This window comes from Mustelus asterias, chromosome 17 (genome assembly GCF_964213995.1).
Source record: "Mustelus asterias chromosome 17, sMusAst1.hap1.1, whole genome shotgun sequence".
NCBI lineage: Eukaryota > Metazoa > Chordata > Chondrichthyes > Carcharhiniformes > Triakidae > Mustelus > Mustelus asterias.
This window is the reverse complement of record NC_135817.1, coordinates 71,692,568-71,707,991: the sequence shown is the minus strand read 5'-3', so window position 1 is coordinate 71,707,991 and position 15,424 is coordinate 71,692,568. Positions and strand designations below refer to the sequence as shown.

The following is a 15,424-nucleotide window of genomic DNA, read 5'->3' as shown; positions in this document are numbered from 1 at the left end:
TTATCAGTAACCCCCACAGCTTGCCTCCTGGACTTGCAGAATCTCACTAGCTGTTCTGTCTGGAGACAATACATATCCCTTTAACCTGTGTTTAATGCTCCCTCCACCTACATTGTTTGTACCTTTAAGACCTGGTTGGCTGTAGGGATTCGCATTCTAATCAGTATTCTGTAACTTGATTTTGTGTCTCTGTGCACTGTTTGAGAGCACATTTCCACTCCACCTGACGAAGGAGCAGCGCTCCGAAAGCTTATGGTATTTGCTACCAAGTAAACCTGTTGGACTTTAACCTGGTGTTGTGAGACTTCTTACTAGTGGTGTTCCACAGGGATCACTTCTGGGACCTCTGCTGCTTGTAATATATATAAATGATTTGGAAGAAAACGTAGCTGGTCTGATTAGCAAGTTTGCAGATGATACTAAGATAGATGGAGTTGCGGATAGTGATGAAGATTATCAGAGAATGCAGTAGGATATAGATAGGCTGGAAAATTGGGCGGAGAGAAGGCAGATGAAATTTAATCTGAACAAATGCAAGCTGATGCATTTTGATAGATCTAATTTAGGTGGGAGCTATAAAATAAATGGCAGAACCATCAAGAGCATTGACACGCAGAGAGATCTGGGAGTACAGGTCCACAGATCCCTAAAAGTGGCAGCACTGGTGGAAAAGGTGGTGAAGAAAGCATATGGCATGATTGCCTTCATCGGACGGGGCATCGAGTATAAAATTTGGCAAATTATGTTACACTTATATAAAACGTTGGTTCAGCCACATTTGGAATACTGTGTCCAATTCTGGTCATCACACTACCAGAAGGACATGGAGGCTTTGGAGAGAGTACAGAAAAGGTTGTTGTCTGGTATGGAGCGAATTAGCTATGAGGAGAGATTGAATAAACTGGGATTGATTGATTTGATTTGATTTATTATTGTCACATGTATTAGCATACAGTGAAAAGTATTGTTTCTTGCGCGCTATACAAACAAAGCATACCGTTCATAGAGAAGGAAATTAGAGAGTGCAGAATGTAGTGTTACAGTCATAGCTAGAGTGTAGAGAAAGATCAACTTAATGCAAGGTAGGTCCATTCAAAAGTCTGACAGCAGCAGAGGAGATTACAGATAGCTCCAAGAAAAATAGGGTGGTAATAGTCGAAGATTTTAATTTTCCCAACATTGACTGGGACAGCCATAGTATTAGAGGGTTGGATGGAGAGAAATTTGTTGAGTGTATTCAGGAGGAATTTCTCATTCAGTATGTGGATGGCCCGACTAGAGAGGGGGCAAAATTTGACCTCCTCTTGGGAAATAAGGAAGGGCAGGTGACAGACGTGTTAGTGAGGGATCACTTTGGGACCAGTGACCATAATTCTATTAGTTTTCAGATAACTATGGAGAATGATAGGTCTGTCTCAAAAGTTAAAATTCTAAATTGGGGCAAGGCCAATTTTGATGCTATCAGGCAAGAACGTTCAAAAGTTAATTGGGGGAGTCTGTGGGAAGGCAAAGGGACATCTGGTAAGTGGCAGGCTTTCAAAAGCGTGTTAACCAGGGTTCAGGGTAAACACATTCCTCTTAGAGTGAAGGGCAAGACTGGCAGAAGTCGGGAACCCTGGATGACTCGGGATATTGAGGCCCTGGTCAAGAAAAAGAAAGAGGCACATGACATGCATAGGCAGCTGGGATCAAGTGAATCTCTTGAAGAGTATAGGGGGTGTAGGAGTAGAGTTAAGAGAGAAATCAGGAGGACAAAAAGGGGACATGAAATTGTTTTGGCAGATGAGGCAAAGGAGAATCCAAAGAGCTTCTACAAATACATAAACGGCAAAAGAGAAACAAGGGAGAGAGTAGGGCCTCTTAAGGATCAACAAGGTCATCTATGTGTGGATCCACAAGAGATGAGTGAGATCCTAAATGAATATTTCTCATCAGTATTTACTGTTGAGAAAAGCATGGATATTAGGGAACTTGGGGAAATAAATAGTGATGTCTTGAGGAGTATACATATTACAAAGAAGGAGGTGCTGGAAGTCTTAAAGCGCATTAAGGTAGATAAATCCCCGGGACCTGATGAAGTATATCCCAGGACGTTGTGGGAGGCGAGGGAGGAAATTGCGGGTCCCCTGTCGAGATATTTGAATCATCGATAGTCACGGCTGAGGTGCCTGAAGATTGGAGAGTGGCAAATGTTGTGCCTTTGTTTAAAAAGGGCTGCAGGGAAAAGCCTGGGAACTACAGGCCAGTGAGCCTCACATCTGTGGTGAGTAAATTGTTAGAAGGTATTTTGAGAGACAGCATCTACAGGCATTCAGAGATGCAAGGACTGATTAGGGACAGTCAGCGTGGCTTTGTGAGTGGAAAATCATGTTTCACAAATTTAATTGAGTTTTTTGAAGGGGTAACCAAGAAGGTAGATGAGGGTAGTGCAGTTGATGTTGTCTACATGGACTTTAGCAAGGCCTTTGACAAGGTACCGCATGGTAGGTTGTTGCATAAAGTTAAATCTCACGGGATCCAGGGTGAGGTATCGAAATGGATACAAAATTGGCTTCTTGACAGAAGCCAGAGGGTGGTTGTAGAGAGTTGTTTTTCAAACTGGAGGCCTGTGATCAGCGGTGTGTCTCAGGGATCAGTGCTGGGTCCACTGTTATTTGTCATTTATATTAATGATTTGGATGAGAATATAGGGGGAATGGTTAGTAAGTTTGCAGATGACACCAAGATTGGTGGCATAGTGGACAGTGAAGAAAGTTATCTCCAATTGCAACGGGATCTTGATCAATTGGGCCAGTGGGCTGACGAATGGCAGATGGAGTTTAATTTAGACAAATGCGAGGTGATGCATTTTGGTAGATTGAACCAGGGCAGGACTTACTCTGTTAATGGTAGGGCATTGGGGAGAGTTACAGAACAAAGAGATCTAGGGGTACATGTTCATAGCTCCTTGAAAGTGGAGTCACAGGTGGACAGAGTGATGAAGAAGGCATTCGGCATGCTTGGTTTCATCGGTCAGAACATTGAATACAGGAGTTGGGACGGCTTGTTGAGGTTGTACAAGACATTGGTAAGGCCACACTTGGAATACTGTGTGCAATTCTGGTCACCCTATTATAGAAAGGATATTATTAAACTAGAAAGAGTGCAGAAAAGATTTACTAGGATGCTACCGGGACTTGATGGATTGAGTTATAAGGAGAGGCTGAAGAGACTGGGACTTTTTTCTCTGGAGCGTTGGAGGCTGAGGGGTGACCTTATAGAGGTCTATCAAATAATGAGGGGCATAGACAAGGTAGATAGTCAATATCTTTTCCCAAAGGTAGGGGAGTCTAAAACTAGAGGGCATAGGTTTAAGGTGAGAGGGGAGAGATACAAAAGTGTCCAGAGGGGCAATTTCTTCACACAGAGGGTGGTGAGTGGCTGGAACAAGCTGCCAGAGGTAGTAGTAGAGGCGGGTACAATTTTATCTTTTAAAAAGCATTTAGATAGTTACATGGGTACGATGGGTATTGAGGGATATGGGCCAAATACGGGCAATTGGGATTAGCTTAGGGTTTTTTTTAAAAAAGGGTAGCATGGACAAGTTGGGCCGAAGGGCCTGTTTCCATGCTGTAAACCTCTATGACTCTATGGCAGCAGGGAAGAAGCTGTTCTTGTGTGGATTGGTATGTGACCTCAGACTTTTGTATTTTTTTTCCAGCGGAAGAAGGTGGAAGAATGTCCGGGGTGCGTGCGGCCCTTAATTATGCTGGCTGCTTTGCCGAGGCAGCAGGAAATGTAGACAGAGTCAATGGGTGGGAGGCTGGTTTGCGTGGTGGATTGGGCTTCATTCATGACCTTTTGTAGTTTCTTGTGCCTTGGGCAGAGCAGGAGCCATACCAAGCTGTGATACAACCAGAAAGAATGCTTTCTATGGTGCACCTGTAAAAGTTGGTGAGAGTCGTAGCAGACATGCCAAATTTCCTTAGTCTTCTGAGAAAGTAGAGGTATTGGTGGGCTTTCTTAACTATACTGTCGGCATGGGGGGACTAGGACAGGATGTTGGTGATCTAGACACCTAAAAACTTGAAGCTCTCTACCCTTTCCACTTCATCCCTGTTGATATAGACAGGAGCATGTTCTTCTCTACCCTTCTTGAAGTCGATGACAATCTCCTTCATTTTGTTGACATTGAGGGAGAGATTATTGTCGCTGAACCAGTTCACCAGATTCTCTATCTCATTCCTGTACTCTGTCTCGTCATTGTTTGAGATCCGACCCACTACAGTGGTGTCGTCAGCAAACTTGAAAATCACGTTGGAGGGGAATTTGGCCACACAGTCATAGGTGTATAAGGAGTATAGTAAGGAGCTGAGAACACGGTTTTGTGGGGCACCGGTGTTGAGGATGATCGTGGAAGAGGTGTTGTTGCCTATCCTTACTGATTGTGGTGTGTGAGTTAGGAAGTTCAGGATCCAGTCGCAGAGGGAGAAGGCGAGGCCCAGGCCATGGAGTTTGGAGATGAATTTCGTAGGAATAATGGTGTTGAACGCTGAGCTATAGTCAATAAGTAGGAGTCTGACAGAGGCATCTTTGTTATCTAGGTGCTCCAGGGTTGAGTGCAGGGCCAGGGTGATGGCGTCTGCTGGTGCGGCAGTCGGCGAACTGTAATCGATCCAAGCAGTCCGGGAGACTGGAATTGATTCATGCCATGATTAGCCTTTCGAAGCACTTCATAATGATCAATGTCAGAGCTGCTTGGCTTTTCTTAGGTATCGGGATGATGGTCATCTTTTTGAAGCAGATAGGGACCTCAGATTGTTGTAAAGAGAGGCTGAAGATGCCTGCAAATACCCCCGCCAGCTGATCCGCGCAGGACCTGAGTGCTTGTATAGGTACCCCATCCGGGATTGTTCTCCCTGGAAAGACGGAGTCTGAGGGGGCGACCTGATAGAAGTTTATAAAATTATGAAGGATATAGATAGGGTGAACAGTTGGAAGCTTTTTTCCAGGGCAGAAATGACAACTACAAGGGGGCACAAGTTCAAGATTAAGGGGGAAAGGTTCAGTGGAGATGTGCGGGAGAAGTATTTTACACAGAGGGTGGTGGGGGCTTGGAATGCACTGCCAAGTGAGGTGGTTGAGGCAGTTACGTTAGCCACTTTTAAGACTTAGCTTGATAGGCATATGAAGAGACGGGGAATAGAGGGATATAAGCGATTGGTCTCGATAGGACAACGTGATCGGCACAGGCTTGGAGGGCCGAAAGGCCTGTTCTTTGTTCTTGTTCTTAAAACAAAAAAAACTGACTTGGAGTTGGAGGCCACAGGGATGCTGCCGAATCCTGAGCCCAGGGTGCCTAGAAGAAAATGCAGTGGAATCAACACCTGCACAGTTTGAGCACTGACCGTCTCGCTGCTAAGTTGGTCTGCTTCATGCTGGGCTCTTCTTGACGACAGCATTTTCTAGAATTGCATTGCATAGCAAATCACTTTAACAATGGTTGTCCAGCCAAATTCCATAATCTGCTTCCTTTAAGTGGCACACCCAGTAGAAATAAAGATCGATCTAATACTCTAACTCAGTAATTTTACTTCTTGTATGCAACAGGGTACAAATTTTAGAAGAGCATTTCACAGATCATATTAGTGGTACTGTTACTGGACTAATGCTTTGGAGACACGAGTTCAAATCCCACCATGGCTGTTGGTGGAATTTAATTTCAATTCATTAATAAATTTGGAAACAATGGTAGCCATGAAACTATTAGATCACCAGTATCCTTTGGGGAACAAAATTTTCTCTCTTTTCCCAGTCTGGCAGACATGTGACTTCAGACTAACAGCAATGAGTTTGTCCTTTAACTACCCTCTGAGTAGCAAGTTACATAAGAACATAAGAACTAGGAGTAGGAATAGGTCATCTGGCCCCTCGAGTTTGCTTTGCCATTCAATAGGATCATGGCTGATCTTACTTACTACTGGAACCAGGTGCCATGACATCTGAGTGGGAGGAAAGAGGTGAGCACTCCCCCCCCCCCCCCCATCCCCCACCAACCTTGTACCAGGGTGCCCAAGGTGGACAGTTCCCGGTGGCTAGCACTGGAGGCAGGGTGATTCAAAGTTGCTGCCAGGGTGGGGGGGGGGGGGGGGGGGGGGGCTGGGGACCTCTCCAGGATGGGGGATATAGTTGGTATATGTTGTCCTGAAGCCGATAGCCTGTGTGTTTTGAAAGGTTTTCAGAGCGCTGTGTCAGTCTGCAGCCTGTGCGGTCAGTAAATAAAAATGAATGCCAAGTTAGGTAGTTGCTATTGGCATGGGGGCATGAGACAGCTACGGGTGTGGGACTTATGAGGTGGGGGGAAGGCTGAGATGAGAGTGAAGGAGATGGGCCTAAGGGGCTGTCGGACAAGACCCCAAAAGTGAAAGCAGCATGGTGACCAGACTGGTGTGTCTGGTTTGGAGGGCGGTTGGGGGGGGGGGGGAATGGTAAATGTCAGCTGGCCACATCTCAAAATCAAAGATATGGGTGAAAACTCATGTTTCAAGGATAACGCTTGGGTGCAAGGGATCGAGGCAAAATGTGTGAGCATAATTGCCCGATGTCAGCAGCGCCTGTCATTGAGGATCCATTAGCCCTCAAGATGGATATGTGTCCAGTTGACCTGCCCATGAGGGATTGGCGACCACTGAAGCATCCTATCAGAACCCCAGTGAAATAGAAATTAAGGTAGGGGCAACCAGATGGGAGGCCAGAGGTGACTCTGAAAGGTTGTGGGCATTAACCAGAGCTGGTCAAGCAATGGCGATGGAAGGGCACCAGACATGTGAGTGAGTGGTAGCCCGGGATAAGGTATAGGAGTGGCTGCTTCCAGAACTGGGAAAACAATTGGTGAGGAGCATGTATGAAGGTAACCAGATGGGACACAACACGACTATGTCTGTCTCTCTCAGTCCTCAGAGGTTACCGAGAGGTCTCAGGACAGAGCCAGTGGAGCTGGCAATTCTGCTTACAACACTGCTGGAGGAGCACAGACTCCAGCAGCAATAAGCGGAGACACAGGGAACATACAGCGCCAGGGAACTGTAGGGCAGGCTCAAGGGCTGGAGGCCGCTCAAGCCAAACAGGGGGCTCGAAGGCGTAGAAGGAGACCGAAGGTTTACAGGACCCGGTGTCCTCCCCGGAGCTGTCAGATAACATGTGCTGCATGGACTGCACCTCTGGGATCTGGTATTCTAGCTGCCATCCTCCTGGTTTGAATGAGATCAAGTGCCATGGAGCTGTTTAAAATGAAGTGCTCAGATGACCCTCTGGGCGAGCGAATCAGATGCTTTTCACCTTGGGCACAGTGTTTTTTTATACTGGGGGAGGGGAGGGGGGGGGGGGGGGGACATTTTTTTCTAAGTGCTTAAAATTTGCAGTCCAAATCACAGCACCAGGGCCAGCAGGAATTGCACTGATTTTCCTGCAAGAAATGACATTGTCATTTTTGGGGAAAATTCCGCCCAGTTAATAATCTCACGTCTTTGGCTTTTGCAACTGGGTGGTTAAAAAGGAAATAAAATCTGAAGTCAGCTCAATCATGCTGACAGGAACATCTGATAGCAAGCGCGCACCGATGGGAAATTGAGGCTTAACTGCTGAAATGGAGGCTTTATTAAACTCTTCTGAATTAAATATTTTCTATGATTTCTGCTTTGTGTTTAGGTCCCAGACCCAAAGCTGAGACTCCGGATCCAGTTTCCAACTCTGAAGTTGGAAGGCATGCAGCCAAACTGCAAAAAAGACTGGATTTCTGTTGATGGTAAACGGTGTGTGAGCTTGCTAATACAAACATTTAAAATGTTATGCTGAATGAATCTGTTCTAAGTGACTTATACTTAGACTAGTTCTTTTCCAGGTACCCCAGTTAGCCTTTCACTTCTCCCTGTTAGGATTAAATTCCAAATATTTAGGCTGAGAAATATTATAGAGGGAGAAGTTATATTTTATTGGTTGTAAATAAGTTAATTTAATAATGGATGATCCACTTTAGTCTCCTCCTGACATCCCCACTATCACAAATAAAGATCTTCAACTCTGTGTTGTTACAGGTATGTATCAACACCCACCTTTGCAAGGAACACCTTGCAAACATTAATTCACCAATGGCAGAATGCCAGGAGTCTTGCAATCTGGACAGCAGCATCTCTCCAAAGGCCATCTCTCATGCATGGTTAGAGATTAGGCCTCATCTTGACACTGGGCCTCCAGGACCACATTGTTCTTCAGGACACTGTGATCTGCCATTCTACAGCATGGAAGTGAGCCTCCGAGTTAGGTCACTTCTTTGTGCACAGAAAGTGCTTCAGCAGGACCACCCGGTGATCATTGACAAGCACTCATGATCTTACATGCAACAGGAGATTCCCAAGTTCACATCCAGTATTGCCTTGGCATCTAGGGAGACATGGTCCACTCAGTCGCAACACAACATTTAAGGATAACTTAGTGCTCTCAAAATACTAAAAATGTACAGGATCTTCACTCTCATCCCATTACAGTCCTCCACGTTTTCATTCTACTAGAGTACAATGTGTAGGAGGAAGCCCAGGATACAGACTTTCCTCACATTCAGAGATCCATGTCGATTGTGCTTATGCGATTTAGCACAGGGATTCCTTAAAGCCACACTAGCCAAACCTTCAGGTGTAAACTCGCAGTCTCACATACAATAAGCTGGCATCATGAAGCTAAGCACACAGATATAATAACATCATAGACTCAATGTCATCTAGCAGACATTTCAGGAGTCACCAAGTGGAAGCTACGTTCATTGCTCTGCATCATGCCTGTGGAGAGTGGGAACTAATGAAATAATAATGTTCAGTTGTAAATGTGGTTACGAGTTAATGCTGCAGGCAGGCATGAAAAGCTATGGTCCACAACGATTAATTAATCTGTAACCCTAACCTGACAGTCATTACATGGAGGCCAATGAAAAGTGCATTTGGTTGGAATGATTCCAAGGTGGGTGTTGATACATACCTGTAACAAACACAGAGTACAGCCTTCAGTGCAGCTGCATCAGGATTATAAATAACCTTCCGAGAAGTATACTCAGGAGGCCATATTATCAGATCCTCTGACACAATGAATTGTCTAACCAATATATTCAGATAGGAACTGGCTTTCTTCATCTGGGTTAAGTGGACATAAAGGTGATTTACTGAGCTGAGATTGAGGGAGGCAACATATAGCTGAAGGATACGATGGGAGATACTGTGGGGTGGGGGATGGTGGGTAGGAGCATCTGTTATAAGAACATAAGAACATAAGAAATAGGAGCAGGAGTAGGCCATCTAGCCCCTCGAGCCTGCCCCGCCATTCAATAAGATCATGGCTGATCTGACGTGGATCAGTACCACTTACCCGCCTGATCCCCATAACCCTTAATTCCCTTACAGATCAGGAATCCATCCATCCGCGCTTTAAACATATTCAGCGAGGTAGCCTCCACCACCTCAGTGGGCAGAGAATTCCAGAGATTCACCACCCTCTGGGAGAAGAAGTTCCTCCTCAACTCTGTCTTAAACCCTTTACTTTGAGGCTGTGTCCTCTAGTTTTAACTTCCTTACTAAGTGGAAAGAATCTCTCCGCCTCCACCCTATCCAGCCCCCGCATTATCTTATAAGTCTCCATAAGATCCCCCCTCATCCTTCTAAACTCCAACGAGTACAAACCCAATCTCCTCAGCCTCTCCTCATAATCCAAACCCCTCATCTCCGGGATCAACCTGGTGAACCTTCTCTGCACTCCCTCCAATGCCAATATATCCTTCCTCATATAAGGGGACCAATACTGCACACAGTATTCCAGCTGCGACCTCACCAATGCCCTGTACAGGTGCATCAAGACATCCCTGCTTTTATATTCTATCCCCCTCGTGATATAGGCCAACATCCCATTTGCCTTCTTGATCACCTGTTGTACCTGCAGACTGGGCTTTTGCGTCTCATGCACAAGGACCCCCAGGTCCCTTTGCACGGTAGCATGTTTTAATTTGTTTCCATTGAGATAGTAATCCCATTTGTTATTATTTCCTCCAAAGTGTATAACCTCGCATTTATCAACGTTATACTCCATTTGCCATATCCTCGCCCACTCACTCAGCCTGTCCAAATCTCTCTGCAGATCTTCTCCGTCCTCCACACGATTCACTTTTCCACTTATCTTTGTGTCGTCTGCAAACTTCGTTACCCTACACTCCGTCCCCTCCTCCAGATCATCTATATAAATGGTAAATAGTTGCGGCCCAAGTACCGATCCCTGCGGCACGCCACTAGTTACCTTCCTCCAACCGGAAAAACACCCATTTATTCCGACTCTTTGCTTCCTGTCGGATAGCCAGTCCCCAATCCACTTTAACACACTACCCCCAACTCCGTGTGCCCTAATCTTCTTCAGCAGCTTTTTATGGGGCACCTTATCAAACGCCTTTTGGAAATCCAAAAACACCGCATCCACCGGTTCTCCTCCATCAACCGCCCTAGTCACATCTTCATAAAAATCCAACATGTTCGTCAAGCACGACTTTCCCCTCATGAATCCATGCTGTGTCTGATTGATCGAACCATTTCTATCCAGATGCCCTGCTATCTCCTCTTTAATAATGGATTCCAGCATTTTCCCTACTACAGACGTTAAGCTGACCGGCCTATAGTTACCCGCCTTTTGTCTCCTTCCTTTTTTAAACAGCGGCGTAACATTAGCCGTTTTCCAATCAACCGGCACTACCCCAGAATGCAACGAGTTTTGATAAATAATCACTAATGCATCCACTATTACCTCTGACATTTCTTTCAATACCCTGGGATGCATTCCATCCGGACCCGGGGACTTGTCCACCTTCAGTCCCATTAGTCTACCCAGCACTGCCTCTCTGGTAACATTAATTGTATTAAGTATTTCTCCTGCTGCCAACCCTCTATCGTTAATATTTGGCAAACTATTTGTGTCCTCCACCGTGAAGACCGACACAAAAAACTTATTTAAAGACTCAGCCATATCCTCATTTCCCACTATTAACTCCCCCCTCTCGTCCTCCAAGGGTCCAACATTCACTCTAGCCACTCTATTCCTTTTTATATATTTATAAAAACTTTTACTATCATTTTTTATATTAATTGCTAGCCTAGCTTCATAGTCTATCCTTCCTTTCTTTATCGCTTTCTTAGTCTCTCTTTGTTGTTTCTTAAATTTTTCCCAATCACTTGTTTCTCCACTATTTTTGGCCACTCTGTACGCAGCTGTTTTTATTTTAATACTCTCCTTTATTTCCTTCGTTATCCACGGCTGGTTCTCCCTTTTCTTACAATCCTTGTTTTTTGCTGGAATATATTTTTGCTGAGAACTGAAAAGGATCTCCTTAAAAATCCTCCACTGTTCCTCAGCTATCCTACCTGCCAGCCTGCTCTCCCAGTCTACCTTAGCCAATTCATCCCTCATCCTATCATCCTTGGAAGAGTGCAGAAAATTGCAATACCATGGAAGAGCCATTCAGTACCTGAGACATTTATGGAAAGGAGCAAAATATATTTACAAAGAAAGGAGCAAAATATATACAGAGAACAAACACGTGTTTCACCATTGTGCTGTCAGCTCTTAATTTCCTACTCTACCACTACATCTCTGATATCCACCATGAATGTGGGGCAGCCCACTCACTGCTATGCCCTGAAATTGTGGGGCATCTTCTGGAGGACAAGGCCTGGGGTCCTGGCCTGATGAGGGTCTCCTGCTTTGGGCAGATGACCTACCACTTGACCAGACTGACTGAAGTGGATGGGATTATAGGCAAAGGGGATTTGGAGCTTCTGAACAACTTTAGAGATTTCTGTGTGACTGCCCCTGGGATGTTCAACTGAAACTCCTCATCCCTGGAGGTGAGGGGAGGAAGAGTGGGGGGGGCGGGGGGGGGGGTGGGGGGGTGGAAATAGGGTCTCTACCCTTCCTTCCATTGGTGACTTTGGCATGTTCACATGCCAGAGCCATAACATCAGACAGAACATGACTGGACTCTTCCATCTAGTGTTCCAGTCTGCTGAAAACTTCTGACAACCCTGCCTGAATTTCCCCTGCCTGTCTTTGCAGCTGCTTGGTCTCCAGCAGTCCACCTGAGTGTCAGAGACCTTGGCTGACACTCACTCCACCTGCTGTAGACCCATGTCTGTGAAGTGCTCATCAGATAGGTACTCTTAGCCTGCTCTAAAATAAGGATCCACCAAGGTGTTTGTATCTCTGCTATTGGAAGATGCAGGTGAACACAGAGATGGATCTTCTGACTCCTCATCGAGCTGCTTTGGGGACTGGGGCTGATGAGCTGGCTGATGCTCTGCCTCACCTTTCCTTGTTGGTGGCAGGAATAGCGAAAAGAGATAATTAGCTAAACAGGCACCTACACTACAGGATACTCACAGTCATTGTCCACGTGTGGCCAATGTCTACTGAATGGGCCCTCACTGGCTTGCTGAGGGATGCTGATCACACTTTCCACACAGAAACGGTCATGAACTTGTGCAGTTCAGAGGGTGATGCACTATCAATTACAACGCGAAGACTTCTGAGAGTGAGGGAAAACTAATAGGCTTTTATTCACAGAGAACAGGAGCACACCCTTGTAGCTGACCTGGTCTGGACTGAGGCAAGGAGGAGGGACCATCACCTTTATACCCCACTCTGGGTGGAAAGGGAGGGGTCTCAGGTGGAAAGGGAGGAGTCTCGGGCCAGGTGCAGCATGGGTGTGTCCAGGCACATACATGTAGTAACAGTGGTTCACCACAGAGGGAACATTGATCGTGAGTAGAAATTAATACCCCAGCCCTCCGTATTGCACAAAAAATAGGTGTGGTGATGTTCAGATTCTGTCCTTACATTCTATGTAACTGTGACGGACATAATGCATGCCAGGCAATCTGCTTCTATGTGTGCACCATATACTGCGTTATAGACAAGTTAACATTCATTCCGTGAAGTAGATGCATGAAGATTCAAATGACCCTTCTGCATGCAGCAAGTGCTACAGCATTCTTTGCACTATACTATGTATCTGTAGCCAGCTTATTGAAGCATTCAAACAAGCTGTGCTTCCGTTCTGTGTATACTGGCACACAACACCCTACTGTCCCCTGAGAATCAAGCATACTCTGCTGTACCCAGTTGTACCTCAATCCCTCATCACATGCCAATCTTTGAATGTCCCACATGGCCAGGAAAGCTCAGTGGAATGCTATTTGCTCTGATACAGTATTGTGCTCCTAAGAGCTTTGCTACACATCATTGCCTTTTCCAGGATCTGAAAATGTTGGAAGGGATAATTACCTAGCACACAGAGACATTATACTAGTGGAGTGTATTGGCTGATGTGTTGCGCTATATTCACGTGGGATTCTTTTTATATTTGCGAATTTAGCAGATAGCCTGGATTCTGTACAAACCAACCAGACACAGGTTAAGAATTCTTGGAACTCTGGTAATGGAGGTGTGGGTGGGAACATAAGTTGGCATGGCTAGTGCAGTTGGAATAGTTGGGGTAGTGAGGTGGTGTGAAGGGTGTTTTTTTTTTGTTCATTTTTATTACAATATCCCAAGGCATTGAGGTGGGTCATTTAAACTGCTCGCCTCAGCATCTAGCCACCCCTGTGGCTGCCTCTGCACTGTTTCTGGGAGCAGCAGGCACGAATCCAGTACACACCCAGTCTGTCCAGAATGAAAACCTTGTGATTCAGGGCTGTTTCTCTTGAGGCGGGTGCGCCGAGTTGGGAAATCTATTGACTCTGCCCACCTGCCTTGAGGGCAAAAATCCAGATCATGTAGATGAATAACAATGATGGAATTCAACAATGGTTCATAAACCATTTCAATCTTTTCATGATTGTTAACAAATCATCCACCTCAGGTCATTTAGATTTTGCTTTATTTTTCTACTCAGTCAATATGTTTAACCAGTAACATATTAAACGATAAATAAAATGTAGCATGAATCAATATGCTCTGGTCACATGATCATCTGATATAATATATAAATGTAACATAAAGAGGATATTGGTGTAGACTTGTTATGTAAAGTATCACATATTTTATTATCTCTGTTAATTATATTATTTGGAGTGATATGGTAGACATCGATTTCTAGATGTTCTTTTATGCTTAATGAGTGCTTTTTTTTATACAGATACTGTGGTGAACACTCCAGGTCGTTGGTGGTACCCAGTGCCTCTAATGTCTTAACAGTTCAGTTTCATTCCGACTTTTATAACAATAACCGTGGATTTCGTGCTGAATATAGCAGCTTCAATCCCGAAAATGGTGAGCACTTTCAGCCAACTCAGTAAATAATGGAAAATGGTGTTTAAAGCCTCGCATTTCCTGCTTGATATCAGCATGGCTTTCTCAACCCCCTTTGCTAGTTATGAAATTTTATAACAGTAGAATGTAGTTCTCCAGTGAGTCAGTTATTAAATCCAGTCTTTTGTTCATTCCATATTTAGTTATTTGACTTAAAGCAAAAACTTGAACGATGGATTAAAAATGGACAGGTCATGCCTGGTTTCAGCCAATACATGCAACTATATGTCAGATACTTTCCATGCCCATTAAAGAATGCAAATACTACTTGAATCTCATCCAAGTCAGAAAACAAAACGACATGACTATTAGGAGTTTTCAGGTGAAACATCCGTACCTGAAAGTTTTGACATCATTTTTGCTTTCATGTATACTCAATGCTCTCAATTACAATTTGACATCAATAGTTCTAATTTGGAATGAATTTGATATAAAATTTGATGACATGCTCATATCTATCCCAACACACTCATGGCTATCCCGACACGCTCAGATCTATCTTGGTACACTCCTTCCAAACATTCCCCCCTTCCTCTGGCCTCAAGGCCCTGGGGACTCATCAATCTCACCCCTCGCTCCTGGGCTGGACCCGAAATTGTTTTGTTCCCGTCCTGGATCCTGGCCTCACCTCACTCCATTCCCAGGATGGACCTTGGCCTCACCTCGTTCCAGTCTCCATGGTGCGTGCTGCTCCTGTGCTGATTTCCAATGTTCATAAGGCCGCCCTGGAAAATGTCACTTCCAGCCAGCCCTGTAAACGCAGATCATCTGGGGAAGGGGGAGTGGGAATTTTAAAATAAGAATGATAATTTTACACAGTAACCTGGTTGACGTAGATATGTATTCAGATTTACCTTCCCATCTGAACCGGGACAGGAGCCAGGTGTAAGCTGCTGCATTCTCAATGTGTCTGCATTGAGTGACATGTCGGGGTTTGATGACTTCATTTGGGCCCTTCTGCCAATTTAACATAACACTTTCCAAAGCACCAGCAAGAAACACTGGGTCAGAAGAGTCCTAGGTAATTAATTTGTTCAACTTTTGAAAAATTCCTTATAGG

At 44.9% G+C, this 15,424-nt stretch overlaps 1 protein-coding gene across 1 annotated transcript in view; it reads left to right on the top strand.

Annotated features, from left to right (window-relative positions):
* LOC144506081 (suppressor of tumorigenicity 14 protein homolog) overlaps window positions 1-15,424 on the top strand; it is a 116,514-nt gene that overhangs the window by 60,498 nt on the left and 40,592 nt on the right. The window contains exons 8-9 of the mRNA XM_078231897.1: window positions 7,687-7,790; window positions 14,192-14,325. Of these exons, the coding sequence (XP_078088023.1) occupies window positions 7,687-7,790; window positions 14,192-14,325 (238 nt within the window). The remainder of the gene's footprint in view (window positions 1-7,686; window positions 7,791-14,191; window positions 14,326-15,424) is intronic.